The following is a 15,605-nucleotide window of genomic DNA, read 5'->3' on the forward strand; positions in this document are numbered from 1 at the left end:
ACAATCCTATCATGTTCGTGTATGTGCCAGTATGTTTGTATCCAGACTTTCATTCCAGTATGCAGGTTTTCCTTAAATTTTCTTGTCACTTCATGCTTTAGCACTGAGGGGGGCCCTGAGAGCCCTGCTTTTAAACATTTATGGAATAGATTTCCATAACAGGATAGGTAAGTGTAAATGAAAATAAGAGTCACGTTACTGTGCACTAGGAAACAAGGCTCAGTATGTTCACACAATTAGCTTGCAGTGCCCTGAAAAGGCAGCTGTAAATATGCATGCAGATAACTTTGGAGAGCAAAATGAAAACTTCATCTTCTAGTCAGGACTTTGACTCTGCCCCAAACAGGCAAAAATTAAAAATTCTAATCTTTGGTCTTAGTCTCAACCCACAGAGCACAAGTCCTACTGCCACCAGCTGGAGAGAGGTTCTCAAAAAGACACTTTTTCTCCAGAAATGACACCTATAAGCCAAAGCTGAAACTTGCTGGCCACACAAAATGCAGGGAAGACCTGCATTCCCTCTGTCTGTACAGCACTGACACTACAGATAAACAGACAATGATGCATCCCGCAAAAAAGCTTTCATGAATTCTCAGTTTAATTTCTGGCCTTTCAAAAAATGACATGCACACTAGATCATTTCACAAAAACATTGACATTGATGATAATATTTCTTTTAGTTCTAGAAATGGGGAGAGGGGTGTAAAAGCCCCCAGGTGATTAAAACTATCTTATTGCAAGCATATTGATGAGGCTGCAACTGTAACAGAAAGATCACCAGACTCTCTTTTCTGGGCAAAGCTAAAAACATTAGCTGTGATGGGACATTAATAAAATTAAACTCTAATGTAGAAAATAACTGCAAGATCTGTAATTCTGCTGGCAAAGGAAAAGCAAGCAGAGCAGAAAAAGGCATGATTAAAAAGTATATGTATCCAAAGGATCTGGAGAAAAGAAAAAACACAGAAAATTTTGGCCAGCTTCCCAAGCCTTACCTTCTGGCTCGTTTTTGATGAGCTCTTCCATTTTCCTTTGCTTCAGGGTGTCCACGACATCTGCAAGGCTCCCCTTGCGCCTTTCTGGGGTTCCCAGGGCTGTGCTGGACAAGGACTCTCCACTCTGACGCCCACCTTCTTCTGCCTTCAAGGGTGAGGTAGATGAGTTGTGCGGGGCAAATGAAGACATCACTTTATTGCCATCAACTTCCTGAAAGGGGAGAAAAACAAGATGAAACACTCCTTTCTTGAAGAAGGGGAGGGAAATAGAAAAAAAGAAAGGAAGAACAATCCTTTGTTCTTTGAGTTCATTGCTATTTGTTCTTCTGTTGAAACCTTTAAAAAAGTCATGCAATGCTTCAAAAACACCCAGAACAAAGCCTATCCATAAAGCATAAAACCAAGATTACAGGCTGGAGTGAACAAAGATCAGCTTGCAAGAGAGAAACATAAAATACAGTTTTTCCCTAATTGAGAAGAAGTGTTGTTCTCATAGGTTTCCTAATAACAATTGTATTGATCACCTGTAATTGTTTGTTCTTCTACAGCTCTCCTTCTAAAAAAACCTTCAATTTTTACAAGGACCATTAATTTCCTGACTTTATAAAGTACTTAATGCTTTGATAGGCTAGTTGTTTTAAGAAATAAAATAGCAACTAAACATTAAATGTCCTTCACCCTACGACATATTTTTACTCACAGTTCAAGCAGTTCTCCCATCTATAAAGGATGATGTTTTCTAATCCTATTCTCTTCTGTCATAAACCTCAATTTCTTGTAGAAACAGTATTTTTCACAAAGGTGGTCCTAATGACTTTCCCTGGCAGCACAATGGCAAAACTCTGTGACTTCCCAGAACCTGCACACAACCCTCCTCACGTGAGAGTCCACAGAGGTCTACTCATTAATTTTAATGGAAAGCAAAACTGGTTCCAGCATCTTCAAACTTGCCTTCATTAACGTGAGAGCCTTCTCCTCCATATCTCCTCCAACATAAAGCAATGTTCTCTGCACATATTCCTTCTCCTTTCATGTCAGTTATACTCTACCCTTCTGTACAAATCTCCCAAACCCATTTTTTCCTCTGCTAATATATGCCATCTGCACCCGAAAAACTTAGGTCAATGTCTCCAAACAAAGAATGCATAAAATATACTACTGTAAAGATGTATCGTTTTTATTTAAATATGATTTTCCAAGGGATTTTTTCACTCTCCTATTACCTTACATTTTTGCACTCCAGCTGTTTAGTGAACACTGTTTCTTAAAAAAGTCACTGAATCATCTTGTGATATGAGTTACAGACTTGGTTGAAAAGGCCTTAATAATTTTTAAATTGTTTTCATTTTTTCATTTAATTTCAGAGGTTATGAAGGTGATACATCAATCTATAAATATGCACACGTGTGCATATTAGAGATTTGTGTTATAATTCTATATTGTTTTGAGTAATTTGATGTCTCTGTGCTAATAAATCACAGTATTTCAGAAAAAAAATATACTTTTATGAAAAGAACATAAATTGCTACAAAATATTTCAATAAAAGTTGAGTAAAGCTACATGGAAAACATGCAATAAAGAAAATATATTTATTTTCACAGGCTACTTTGTTGTGGCAAAAAGACTACCTATGGTTAAGAAAACTTTTAATGCAAACAGTTTTGAGCAGCTTGAATGTGTTATACTAGTGAATAAATTCCCTAACAGAATCGGATTTAACTAAGATTACAATCTGGGCCATCATATGCCCCAAAAACCAAACCCAGTGATGTTAATGAGAGACTTTCTACTGACGTCAATGAGCTTTTGACCAAGCACTAAAAAATTTTCCAAGTCCAATCAACAGACATGTTCCATTTTTTTTTTTTCTTTCTTGCAACTCTCTCCATTTTTGTTCTGCACTTGCAAAATTCCTAGTTGCTAACACCAGACTTCAAAACTTAGTTGAAGCCAAATGCAATTTTTTTCACATATAGACTTGAGTAAACTGATTTTTTCACCAATCTAAACAAGCAGAAAGGATAATTTCAGCATCATTTCAGATTTTATCTAAAATTGAAAACTATTATCACCAAGTGGTAATTTTTTTTTCCTACACACAAGGCTAATAGAGGAAATATCTCGAAAGCTGCTTTCTTATTCACACTTTGAGACAGATATGCCAAATAGTCACAGTTCTTAAATCTACCTATGCCATCAGTCATGCATAGGAACAGTGTGTTTCTTAATTTTACCAGGAACTAGTTTCTTGTTTTAATCCAAAGCAGGTCCCATAGACTTTCACTCCTATTTCTGGGTGTCACACATTGGTCACAGATACAAAGTACTTGTAAAAGTTGCCTAAGCCCCAGGTATCAGCACTGCTGTTTCCATGTACATTTGGGGTACATGCAAGTGGGGTTTTTAATGTACAAATACATTCTGAGTATAAAACCAGTTTGTTGTAAGAGAAGAAGCGTAAGAACACAAGGATTGAATGATTATTTAAAGTAACATAAGGTGGCTTTCAAACCACAAATTGCTAGGCTTCCAAATGAAACTCACAAGTGTTTTTAAAATTCTGCCTTTCCTTCTGGGGAAAATGAATTGTGAGGGGGACAATGCAGTAGACTGTGAATAAAGCATCACAAAGGTACTCTGAATACTCAATTCCTAGTTCTTTCAAATGCATTGTGAAACCATGGAAAATATCACCTTTTTTTCCCCTGCATTTCATTTTCCTACTGCTAAAACAGGCACAAGTAATCTCTTATATTATAAAGGTCTTGGAATCACAAATTCAACAATAACAGAGATACCCTCCTACTACAATGTTGGCTAAAAGCATTTATAATACCACAGTTAGAAAGACTTTATAGCTGGATAAGAATGGAAAGTGATCTACACATATTTTTTTTTAAAGGTAAATTATATACTAAGATATACAATCAGGAAACCATCTTCCTCAAAAAAGTTTCTTCAGACCACTTGGTTAGGTGTGCACGTATGTAGTGTTTGCAAATCACATGCACGGCTATTTATACACTTGTGGGATTTAAGACTCAATCAAAACACATGTACAGTAGGGGAACAGCTGTAATCACATCTCAGTGGGCTAAATTACAGTATAGCAGTGAATTATTCATTCAGAAGGATCTGTAGCAATCACACATCCATTGCGTGATTTGCAATCCAAGAGGAATCCTCTCCTTTCTGTACTGCTGGATGAGGGCATACCCCAGCTTCTGCTGCTGCTGACATTTCAGCATGTATCCTCCAGCATACCAGCTCCAGAAACTGCTTTCCCACACACCCAGGGAATTATATGCTGTCATTCCCAAAAACAATGTGAAACGTGCAACAGTTATCTTGGCTTTCACTTCATGTCCCTTTCTTATATTTTGTTCTTTTCTTATGCCATTACTTGGAGACGTGAAAAAGCTCTCAACGGGTCTGGATTTTTACTTCTAGCATGTAAAAATGAAAGGATACCCTCACCACATAAAACCTGTTCATGCCAAAGGCTGCAGAAAGCCAAAAAACTTCAAGTAAATAAAATCGTCTGATACTGCATACAAAAGTTTAACTATCCCCCTGAAAACACTCAGAGAAATCCTGAATGGCAAGAAAGATATGTCAGGAACAGTTTAAAATTAATCCCTGAGAAGAAGTTCCCTCTATCTACTACTGATGTTTTACAATTAACTCCATCAAGCCACACACAAGACTCATCTCTCAGCCACCAAAACAGTGGACACTTTTCCTGGAGAAAGTCTATCTCAGCTGTATAACCATTTCACCCGTTCAAGTCTGATTACATTTCAGCCTCTGGCACTGTTAACCCAAGTAACAGTTTATGCAGGCAGCAGCTGCTTGGTGGACAGGGCTCTATTGTTCATTTGCATTGCAAATTGCTCTGCAAATGTGCACTGGCCCATCATCTCCTCCAACTCTGAGCTGGGATCATACTCACCAAGCAAACACCTGATGCTGCTGCTTCTCGATTTCCCACTTCGGAAAGGCAGACAAGGACCTATACAGATCTTGTTGAAACAAACACTCTAGGCCCTTCTTCCCCCCTCCAAGCAACAGAAACAAAAAAGGGACCAGCCAACCTTTTGTGCCTTCTGCTTCTGTTCCAAGCTAGAATCCACAGGAAGACTTGTTCATTTACAAGAAAGTTGCCTCGATATTGCCAAACAGCTTTCCACCAATGGAGGAAATACCTCTTCAAGGTTTAATGATAAAACAGGCTTCTGCCCTTTCAGGATGAGGTCAATAATCTTCCTTTGTTAATCTTGGGCAAGCTTTACTTAATCTAGCCCCCTTGTCACCTTTGTGATTGACAGGAAAAGTCATGTCACTGGACAATGGAGTGAGCAATATCTTTTTCAAAGATTACACAATGTTACCCTTGCTCTCATAAAAAGCGCAAACATTGTGCTGGTAAAAGAAACTCTTCATTCCAGCTGTATCTTTCAAATTGTCTCCCTCTGTTTCCAGGGTCCAAGGGAGGCCTATTTCAGTTCTACAGGGGAACATTTAAAGGCTTAATGAAAAGAAAACAGGTTGTACTCACTGAGATTTCCAAAATATCTCTTAGTGCTCTAAATAAATCTCATCTTCTCCTTCCTCATCTAGAGATGCACATTATTCCTATCTGCAATTAAACTCAGACACTCTGCTTCTGTGACATTAAAATTTTGTCCCAAACCAACCAAGAATCAAAGCAGAAGAAAATTGAGAACTAAGTCTGAAACTGTTAATTACCACCATATGCTATGCATGAAGTCTGCATCCGCAGGAACAAAAAAAAAAAAAAAAAAAAAAAAAAAACAAAAAACAAACAAAAAACCCACAAAAAAACCCCATGAGAATCAAGCTGCTGGTTTTGCAGCCAAAAACACCTGGAATAAAATACTTGTGTCTTTAAATCAAGCACAGATATTGTCTGATTTTAAGAAGCCTGTGATCCTAAAAGCAACGGAAAAGGTTCTTTTTTTCAAAGCTGGAATTTTGCCCATACTTCACTCTTTTAGAATGTGTAAAGACCAAAGGCAGGTTTTTTTTTGCTGCTTTCTATATTAGACATGTAGGCCTATCTATTTTATAGTCTCCATAGTGACCAGGAAGCTGGCAACAGTATGATGACATATGAGATAATCAGAAAACAGAATACTTCACTTTTCAGAAGACAAATTATTATCCAGCAATTTAGTACTGTTTCCTATTTTTTAAAATTTATTTTCCACAATAATATTTTAGGAAATTAGTATTTATGTGTAAGATTCAACAGCACAGCTACTTCAAGTAAAATTCTGGAAGCTGTAGAAATACTTGCATTGCCCACAGGAGGCCCACCAGCAATTATGAGAAAATTCAACTTGACATTTCTAGTATTTGTTAATGTTTAAAAGAACCAAAACAGACACACAATATTCACAAAGCAAGAATGATCTTTAATTTTTTCTTAACCTTCCATTTACAATCTTTGCCTTAATAAATGTAATTAACTTACTTCAGAAGTGTAAGCTCCATCGCCTTTCAATGGGAATCATATTTTCAAATCACTTAAGTGATTTGGAAAACTGTCTCCTTCTACATTCTGCATCACAAGGGCTGCAGAGCAGGTATATCACAAACCTGCCTGGTTTGTGGTATCTGTCAACCTGGCACTTTCAGGAAGATGAAACACATATTCCCTGAGGCTTCCCAGTGGACACTGTGCTTTCCGTATGTTAGAATTTCCTTCCATCTATCTTGTATTTAAATAGGTCTTTTGTCTGTAAGTCTCCTTCATGTGGTAAAGTTACCCACCAGTGGTGGAGAGGAATGATCCCAAGGAGATTTAAAAGGAAACAGTGGAGGATACAGTAAGCAAACAGGAAACTGTATAGAAGATAATAGAAGGGAAAAGCAGGTAGAAGAGGACAAATGCATCATTAGGAAGTATTGACATCGTCCGGAAGAACTGATACATAACCCAAAGAGGGACAGAAGTAGTTAAGTGCAGCATATAAAGATGAATATCCAAAGGTTATGGATCTGCAATTAGATCAATGCAAACCAACCACTATCTTTATAATGATTATTTCTTTTCCTAGGATTGTGGTTTTAATTATACAAGAAAAATCAAATGCAATAGAGAGTGAAAAAGTAAGCGAATGGATCAGAAGTCAGCTGAAGAGGTCATTGTGGGAAAGAACTAAGATTTTTACCTGAATTAGGTGAACTAAATACAGTAGAGACACATTTTTTTTGTTTCTCTTTACTGTGACCATGTTACTGCCACCAAGAGAAATACGTTCAAGTCATATACTGATTTGGCTTTACTGACACAATATATTTGGAACTCCAGGATCCGTATCTTGGAGGTACTACCAAATATTAGACTTACATAATCCTGATGAAATTTGTTCTCACTCAAAAATGTTAAAATTTTACTTTGCAATGGAATTTTATTTATTTATGGCAATCATTACTAGCTCTTGTTTTTCAGTTTGCATTTATTTGACATCAAGTGCTGTATCTAATTAATGACCTCTTCTTGATGAAGCAGAAGATACACTGGCAGAAGCTTCATGGGAAGACAAACAGGTATTTCCAGTGTTTGATAACCATGAACCTGGCTAAAAATTGTTCAAAGCTCAAAAAGACAGCCATCTGCCATAGGAACTCTGCTACATCCAGATACTTTCCTTTCTTTTATCTTTGTACTTCATATGTAAACTGAGATATTAATGAATACTTCCTGCATCTTGAGGCCTTTCTTAAATTGATATAAAAAACCTAGAGATTATTGGCCAAAAGCCTCACAGTGGTTGTGTTTTCATTTTTATTGATGCAGTAAACAATCAACCTTTACATGACTTTGTGGGGCACTACAGCCCAACCATCTGAAACCGCAAATTGGGAATTCTCTCATATATCAACTGTTACACCACAATATCTGACATGAACACTGAAACATATCTTGATTTTTTCCAAATACCACTATACTCAGACTGCTGCCACAACTGCATGAACAGGAGAAAACTTCTAAAATTTACAAGGTTTAGAGACGAGTTGCAAGGAACTGTTCAGTCACATTCACACAAAAGGAATGATTTATAATCCATTTTGCACTGATTTCTAACTTTATCCTCTGAGATTTAGAGAGCATAGGAACAGCTTTTTCAAGGATTTAACTATCTACAGGTAGAAGGAGGTGCCTAGCAGGATTTCTGAAAATGCACAACAATATACATATTCATTTAATTGTCACTGACTTCATTATAAGTGTCTGAAAATAAAGAGCACAGCACAACCAGCAGAGCGTGACTGGGTGACTCTTCGTGCCCCTTCACCAGACCATTACCAGACTACCTCTAGCACAGAGCACAATCTGATAACCAAAGGTTTAAAACAACCATTTTTTTTCTCCACTGGCTTTTCTGCATTCCAGCCCATCCCTAAATATACAGCACAAGTTTAGTATTTCTTACTGCTTATCCCATCATTTTTACTTGATTTATTAAAAATGGAAGAATTATATGCAAACTGTGGATCTGTTTGTAGTAAAATTATATGAGAAAATGTTGCGAGTGAAATTTTAGAACTTTTTTATATTGAATGCCAAGCATGGGTTTTAAAAATTATTTTCTTCTGCGGTCTATAGTTTGGTTTTATTTTTAGCCCACTTCTTTGTCCCATTTCTTGCAATGAAGTGCAAGAGATACATAAATATATAAAAGTAATTTGCAAATCCTTAGATAGTAAATATAGTAAAATTGTAACAACTACTTTGTAATGGGTAAATGTGATTAGTGGCATGATTCCTGACACCCATACTCAGACCAGATTTCTCCTACTGCTTCTTTCTCCAGCTAAACTCGTTTTAAGAAAATAACACAATATAGGATTACATCTATTTGCTCTCAAAACACTTAACAAACAAAACTGGCATCCTGAGAACTCTTAATATGTTAGCTATAACCTGTAAAAACAAAGAACATGTTGTACTATGGGAGCCTTGTTATCTTTGTGCTAGTAATCTTCATGCTTAAAAATAAATAAAGCTCTGCAAAAGCACTTTTAAGACTTTTATGAGCTCTTCCCTGAGGGACTAAAGATCGCCCACAAGACCTTGCTAAACAAAAAATAAGACTTCTTATCAAAACAGCTTGGTAGAGGCTTCAGCATACATTAAATCCTCCTAATAGTTTGGAAATCATGCAGTATAAAACGATTATCTTTGTAAAAATACAAGCTTACTAACCAGATACAGCAACTCTGGCTTGTAAGTGTAATAAAACCTATGTTGAGTGTCAAAGTCAGTTTGATCACCAGCTTTGTTACTATGAAACAAACCCATTGTCTGTGCTAATTCCTTGAAAGAAGGGGAGAAGACTATCTGAACAGCACTCAGGATAAAAGGAATCCCAACGGCCAGCAGTGGCTCCTGGACTGTTCCCAGCTTTCACACTTCAATTCACTACAGTTTTCAGATGGAACTGGATGTCAGATTACTTCATCTGTTCTCTAGTAGCCTACAAAAACTTGTACCGAACAGATTGTTTCACTTCATTCATTTGGCTGGGTGGCTGAGAGGAAAGTAAAGAAAAGCCACATATGAAATAGTTAAAAACTGCCTTCTCTGTGTTGAAACTCAAGGGGATGATATCTCGTCTGGAAAGAACAACCCTCCAAACTGGGGAACAAAAGAAAAGAGAATATCTGCACCCATCAGGAACTTTAGAGACAGGACAATGGCTTAAAGCTGGCAGAAGAGAAATTTAGTTTAGATACACAGAAGAAATTCTTCCCTGTGAGGGTGCTGAGGCCCTGGCACAGGTTGCCCAGAGAAGCTGTGGCTGCCCCATCCCAGGAAATTTCCAAAGCCAGGTTGGATGGGGCTGGGAGCAGCCTGGGATGGTGGAAGTTGTCCCTGCCCAGGGCAGAGGCTTGGAATACAGCTTTTAATGTCCCTTCCAACCCAAGACATGCTCTGATTCTGTGAAAGGTAAAAATGTGGCTAAATCAATTTTTTAAATAATAGTGTTCTGCTTTATACACATTGTGTATTTTTCATGAGCCTTCTCAATTCACATCTATTTATCTATTTTTATCTTGCATTTGTTCTTTCGCTTTTCCAAAGATTATAACAAGACTTACAAGATGATAACCATCAAAATAGTCTTTGCCACAACAAAGATTAGCGTCATACTATTTCTTTCTTCTGAAAGCAATCTTCTGGAAGTTTTCATATTCAAGAAGAGCCAGAAAACATAACTTCATTAAAATGGAATAGGTACTTGAAAAATCGCCTCACTATCTCTACTGATGTTTGCTACAGCATAAGAATAGGAATTAAAAAAAAAAAAAAAAAAAAGAAATTCTTTTCGTTCAGGATGTTAGTTTCATTTATTTCTGCAGTGAATATTATCCAACCCAAGGGAACTCATGGAACTGCTTTTACCTAAGTTCTCTAGTCTGCTACTTGCTTTTCACAGACTTCAATTACTTTGTCTACTACTAACTCTCTTACATTTCTTAAGTAATATTACTGTTTTCCAAGCAGTATCTGGCTTAATTTTCTTTAACAATTATTTACAGACTTTTTTCCCCTCTGAAATTTATTTCACCTATTCTGCTTTTTTATAACTTGATTTTCTTCCTATCTACAACCATTACACAATTTGTGTGAAACAGAATTTGAAATTCTAGTGTAAACCAAAGTAGTTTTTTCACCTTCGGAGGAAAGATTGCACAGGATATAAAAAGAAAAGGAATACATATATTATGTGCTTATAAACAGAGAATAAATCCTTTCACAGAAAGTTCCACAGAACATGTTTACAGAGTAGGACTAAAACTTACTTGGATCTTGAACACTTCAAAGGACAGTATTTGATCAAAAATGCCAAATATATCAGGATAATTACTAAAAAAATTAATGAGACAGAATTCAATCAATGTAACACTGATATATAAACATAATATGGGTTAGAGCTATTCAGAACTTTTTAAATTAATCCCCACAAAATACCTTTGTGGTATTGTATATAGGACAAGTCAGGAAATGGCATGAGCCTACTGGCACAGGAAAGGCAGAGCACATTCAGCATCCAAGGGTTATCAAGAACCAATTCCCTGTTCACTCTTCTGGGTCTTACTACACCTCAAATGGTAACATTATGTTCTACTCCAGGGAGCAGCATGATGTCATTTCACCATTTAAGTCCCATTCTAAAGCTCACCCAAGCAGAGCTTAAACAAGATTTAAAATGTACACAGAACTCACCAGTTCCGACTGTGGTTGAGTGATGCAAAATACCCTAATGAATTCTAATTTATGACAGATTCACACTTACTCTGCAGATGAGTTATTCTTTCTTTTGTTTCTGTAAACTGCAGTCAGCAGCATACATTGCCTACTATGAAGAGACTTTTGTGATAAGATGATATCAAGGGATGTTGTGACATTCCTGATTAAGAATTACACAGCACGCAAACTGTACAGAAATGCTAATTTCCCTCCCCTTTCTCATCACTTACCTAAATTATTCTGAGTAATACAAATGATCTTTATTAGCTTTAAAGCAGTTCATTCTCATTCTCTTATACCATTTCATTAAAGAAATCAAATTCTTGTAGATGACTAAGTGCACAATGTATTTTCCTTAACAATTAATTTTGTGTACTGATGTTCGTCATGTTCACAAACAAACCAAAAAAAACACAAGGAACATCAATTCTTCTATAGTCACAGCCAACTACCCACCATCAGCAGAGAATGAATAACTTTTGCTGGAAATAGCCTTTTTTCTCCAAATTCCTCTTTGAATCACTGATTTCTAAGTATTCCCTGTAGTTTTCAGTCATCATGAAGTGATGCTGAAAAACCCACAGAATTGCCCAACCCCAATAAGCAAGGTACAATTTTCTCCACTTTGACTGGAAAGAATGTCAGGCTGCTTTATGGTGAGGAGGCATTTCTTGACTAACAGAGTATGGTTTTATAAAATCTCTCTCTTTTTGATCTTAAGTTTACTAAAATTTGGTCTCACGATGTGTTCCAACCAGGTATCACTGTGCCTACCAGCATTAAGCTGATCTGCAGGTTTATAACAAAAAGTTCTCTGCAATGCATTCATTAAAATCAGCAACAGGGAAAATAATTAAAAAGTTCCTATTGAGCACCTAGAGACCTTGTACACAGACAGGGGGTGAACACAAAGACAGGGTATTTGGTTTTGAGTCACACTTTAGAGATATCCATATGCACATACACATACACACATTAACATATATGTGTATTCGTACACATTAAAAGAAATTAAGGAAATTACAGTGTATTTTGAAGGGTTTTTTTATTTTCCTCTTCCCTTCTAATCTGATCTAGGGGTGTCTACACTTACAGTATACATATTTAAGCATACCCAAAAGTCACATTAAAATGTCTTGATTTCAGATTTTTTAATCTTCAGATGTATATATATGTGGGGATGACTTATTTGAAAAATAAATTGCTTGAACAGATTCAATTGCATGAAGTAAAAGTGAAAAACACATGCACACAACATTATAAAGGGGAACTATGCTGAGAGCTTATTTGTATGTCACAAGGAGGTAAAAGTAAGCCATGTAAGACTGGTCCCTCTGAAAGGCACCCAATCCTCCTTAACAGAACTTCTCACAGCACTGGAGGCTGCACTCACACATTTATATAATACTCTTCTCACTTTGATTTATTTGATTCATTGTTCAAACATTACAGAGGGTCTCTTAATTTTATGTTCAGAGAAGCTTTCAAAAATAGAGGCTCAAAAGATGTTACAATAACACTGTGTCACTACTTCTGATCTAAACTGGATCCAACCAGTTCAAACTGGTCCAAACAGGTTTGAACTAGTCAGAACCAGTCTGAATTGGTCTGATTAGGTTGGGTCCAGTTTGAACAGTTCGGAACTGGTCTGAATTCGGCCCCAGACTGTTGCTCATCCAGACTGGCGGTACATAAATCACAGTTAGCCAAATCAGCCAAAACATCCCTCTCAAAGGAGAAAACCTGGGATTAGGAAGGCCCATGGAATCAAACCAATAAAAAACCCAAGACCTAAATTATATTTCCAGTTACTGAATGGAGAACTTCTGAGGAAGTTCTGAGGACTGCCTAAATGCCCAATCTCTTCATAAAAATCTTGACTATCAACATGATTTTCCAGATTTCAGCACATTTGTTTTCTACAGGAGCTGGCCAGAACACTGAACAACTCAGCAAGAGTTTCAGAAGATCTCCATGAGCAAACCGCATTTAACTTCAAAAGTTATTTTCAGTGAACAATGGGATCACATTTTCAGAAGACTAAACTGTTCTAGAAATCTCACTTTATGAACACATTTGATTTCAAGCCCTTGTGTTTATTAATTTTCATGTCAGCTATTATTCACTTCAATACAAAGAAAAACTTTCCTCCTTGGAAGTAACAGAATAAGTTAAGAGTTCAGGCTATGCATAGTGGTAAACAAAATACAGCCAGACTTAGCTGTTAAAATGCCTCAAATTTTGGTAGTTAATCAAAAGGTTTACTTTAGGCTTAAGCACTACTCAAAAGAAGCATAATATCCAGTGAAGACACTAAGGAAAATAAACTGTAAAACAGACAACAACAAACACCTTGGGAAGTTGATGGTCATTCTTCTGACTGCAAGGCTGAATTAATTTGGGACTGACACAGATCAGCAGAAGTTTAGATGAAAGTGTCTGTGTTCTGCTTCTGTAACAGGAGAACGTCCAACTATGTAAGGGGATACACAAAAGAGTGACTTTAAAATGTCACCTACATCCAACATGTTTGTTCCCCATATATTTTCTGAGTCATGTCTATCTGCTTACTTTATTGACTTTTTTTTTAACCTGCCCTTAGCACTGAAGATTCAATACAGCTACAAAAGAAGGAACTGGACTCTGCTTTGCAGACATAGTATCAACAAAATTGTTAGTACCATTTGCAAAGTGTTTATTACTAGGGATGATGTGAAGCAAAAAAAGACAGCATACTTTCAAACCCTGGGTTAAGCTATAGCATTATAGGCAATTAATAGAAATACCATCTTTTTTATGCAACTAAATTTGACCTCAAAAGCTACAGCAAGACAGAAAACACAGAACCCTTTAATGTCATTTTTCCAGTCATTTATCTGACTATAACCACACTTTAAAGCATTAAGGTCAGCTGGTTCACAAAGCATGACCTACAGTTTTGACTAGCATGCACTACATTTGACTTGAGAGTAAATAAGGGATTGACACTCCATTAACCCTCACAAGTACAATTATTTATCAAAACATTTCAAAAGACTACCCGATAGAGAACTGATAAATCTGAAAGCAAAAAAGGAAACTGTAACAGTACAAACTGATGTTTTGCCAGTGATGAAGCGCTATTTCCTACCACAATTCCTGCAGCAAGTCTTCCAGTCAGTTTTAACACAGCCATCCATTTTAAACAACTGCATCTTAATTCACATTGGCTTTGAAAAAATCTCCGTTTTGTTGTTTTGGTTCTTTTTTTTAATTTCCATCTTCATTCCCAGAAATAATACATGCCAGTATTCTGTATTTACAGGAGTCTTCAAAGAATTCCCTCAAATGCATGCATAAAATTCAGAAGAGTTCTGAAGAGGTTGGTCCTACCTAGTCTTCTGCACTTCTAGTGACAGCCCAAAAATGACACCCATTCCCAAGATTCCTATCTGGTGAGGTGACCATTATTTTCCCACCACTACGTGAACTTTATTTCTTGTACTATAAGACATGTGGTGGTTGTTAATTCTTAAAATTTCTGTAACACCTTTACGTTGTGACATTCTACCCAAATTCTGACTGAAGCAGGGAGTTGAGTTGCTCATCAGCAGCTTTCATCTGCCATTAACTACCTTGACTTTTTTACTTCAGAAGCACTTTGTACTTCCAAAGATTGGGAAGTTTGCTCAAAATCCTATAATGGAAAGGGTCAGGAGGGAGAGAGAAAAGAAAACAGCTCTACCATATTCTACCATGATCAATTGGAAATGTTGTCCATCATTGTCATCTGTGGTTTCTCTTTGGCAGTATAGCACACCCCTGTGCTGCACTATACCCTAGATTGATCTCTCTAAGATGCACAGGTGGGAAAAATCACCAGGTATTCACCACTGGAGTTGCAGTTATTACAGCACAGCTCCAAAAAAACCAGTGGCATACAGCAAATGAACTATCTTCCTTGCCTTTGCTCTTCCCTTCAGATTACTTCACTACTTTGTAAAAATGCATTAAGTTCATAAACACAAACAGCTCATCCAGCTGGCTCATACCTTCTTTCAGGTGGTTACAAGGCAAGAACCCCAAAATGCAAAAATCAAGAGAAAAGGGAGAAAAAATCATTTTAAGTGGAAGAGGTTTTTCTCTTATCAAGTAGCCCAAAACACAGTAAAAGGCACATAAAGTGTTGACTGACATCAAAGTCAGCTTCTACTAAATGTCATGTAATAACGCAGAACAATTGACATGATAACACCTTTTTAACAGAGGATTTATTATATTCATAACATACAGAATATCATAATCCTCATTATATTAGTTATCCTATTTCAGCTTGTACAAACAA

General features: G+C 36.7%; 1 protein-coding gene across 20 annotated transcripts in view; it reads right to left on the reverse strand.

Annotated features, from left to right (window-relative positions):
- SOX5 (SRY-box transcription factor 5) overlaps positions 1-15,605 on the reverse strand; it is a 607,966-nt gene that overhangs the window by 213,663 nt on the left and 378,698 nt on the right. For all 20 annotated transcript variants that reach the window (XM_079305083.1, XM_079305080.1, XM_079305086.1 and 17 more), the window contains one exon: positions 996-1,206. In XM_079305083.1, the coding sequence (XP_079161209.1) occupies positions 996-1,206 (211 nt within the window). The remainder of the gene's footprint in view (positions 1-995; positions 1,207-15,605) is intronic.

This window comes from Erithacus rubecula (assembly GCF_903797595.1).
Source record: "Erithacus rubecula genome assembly, chromosome: 4".
Taxonomy (NCBI): Eukaryota; Metazoa; Chordata; class Aves; order Passeriformes; family Muscicapidae; genus Erithacus; species Erithacus rubecula.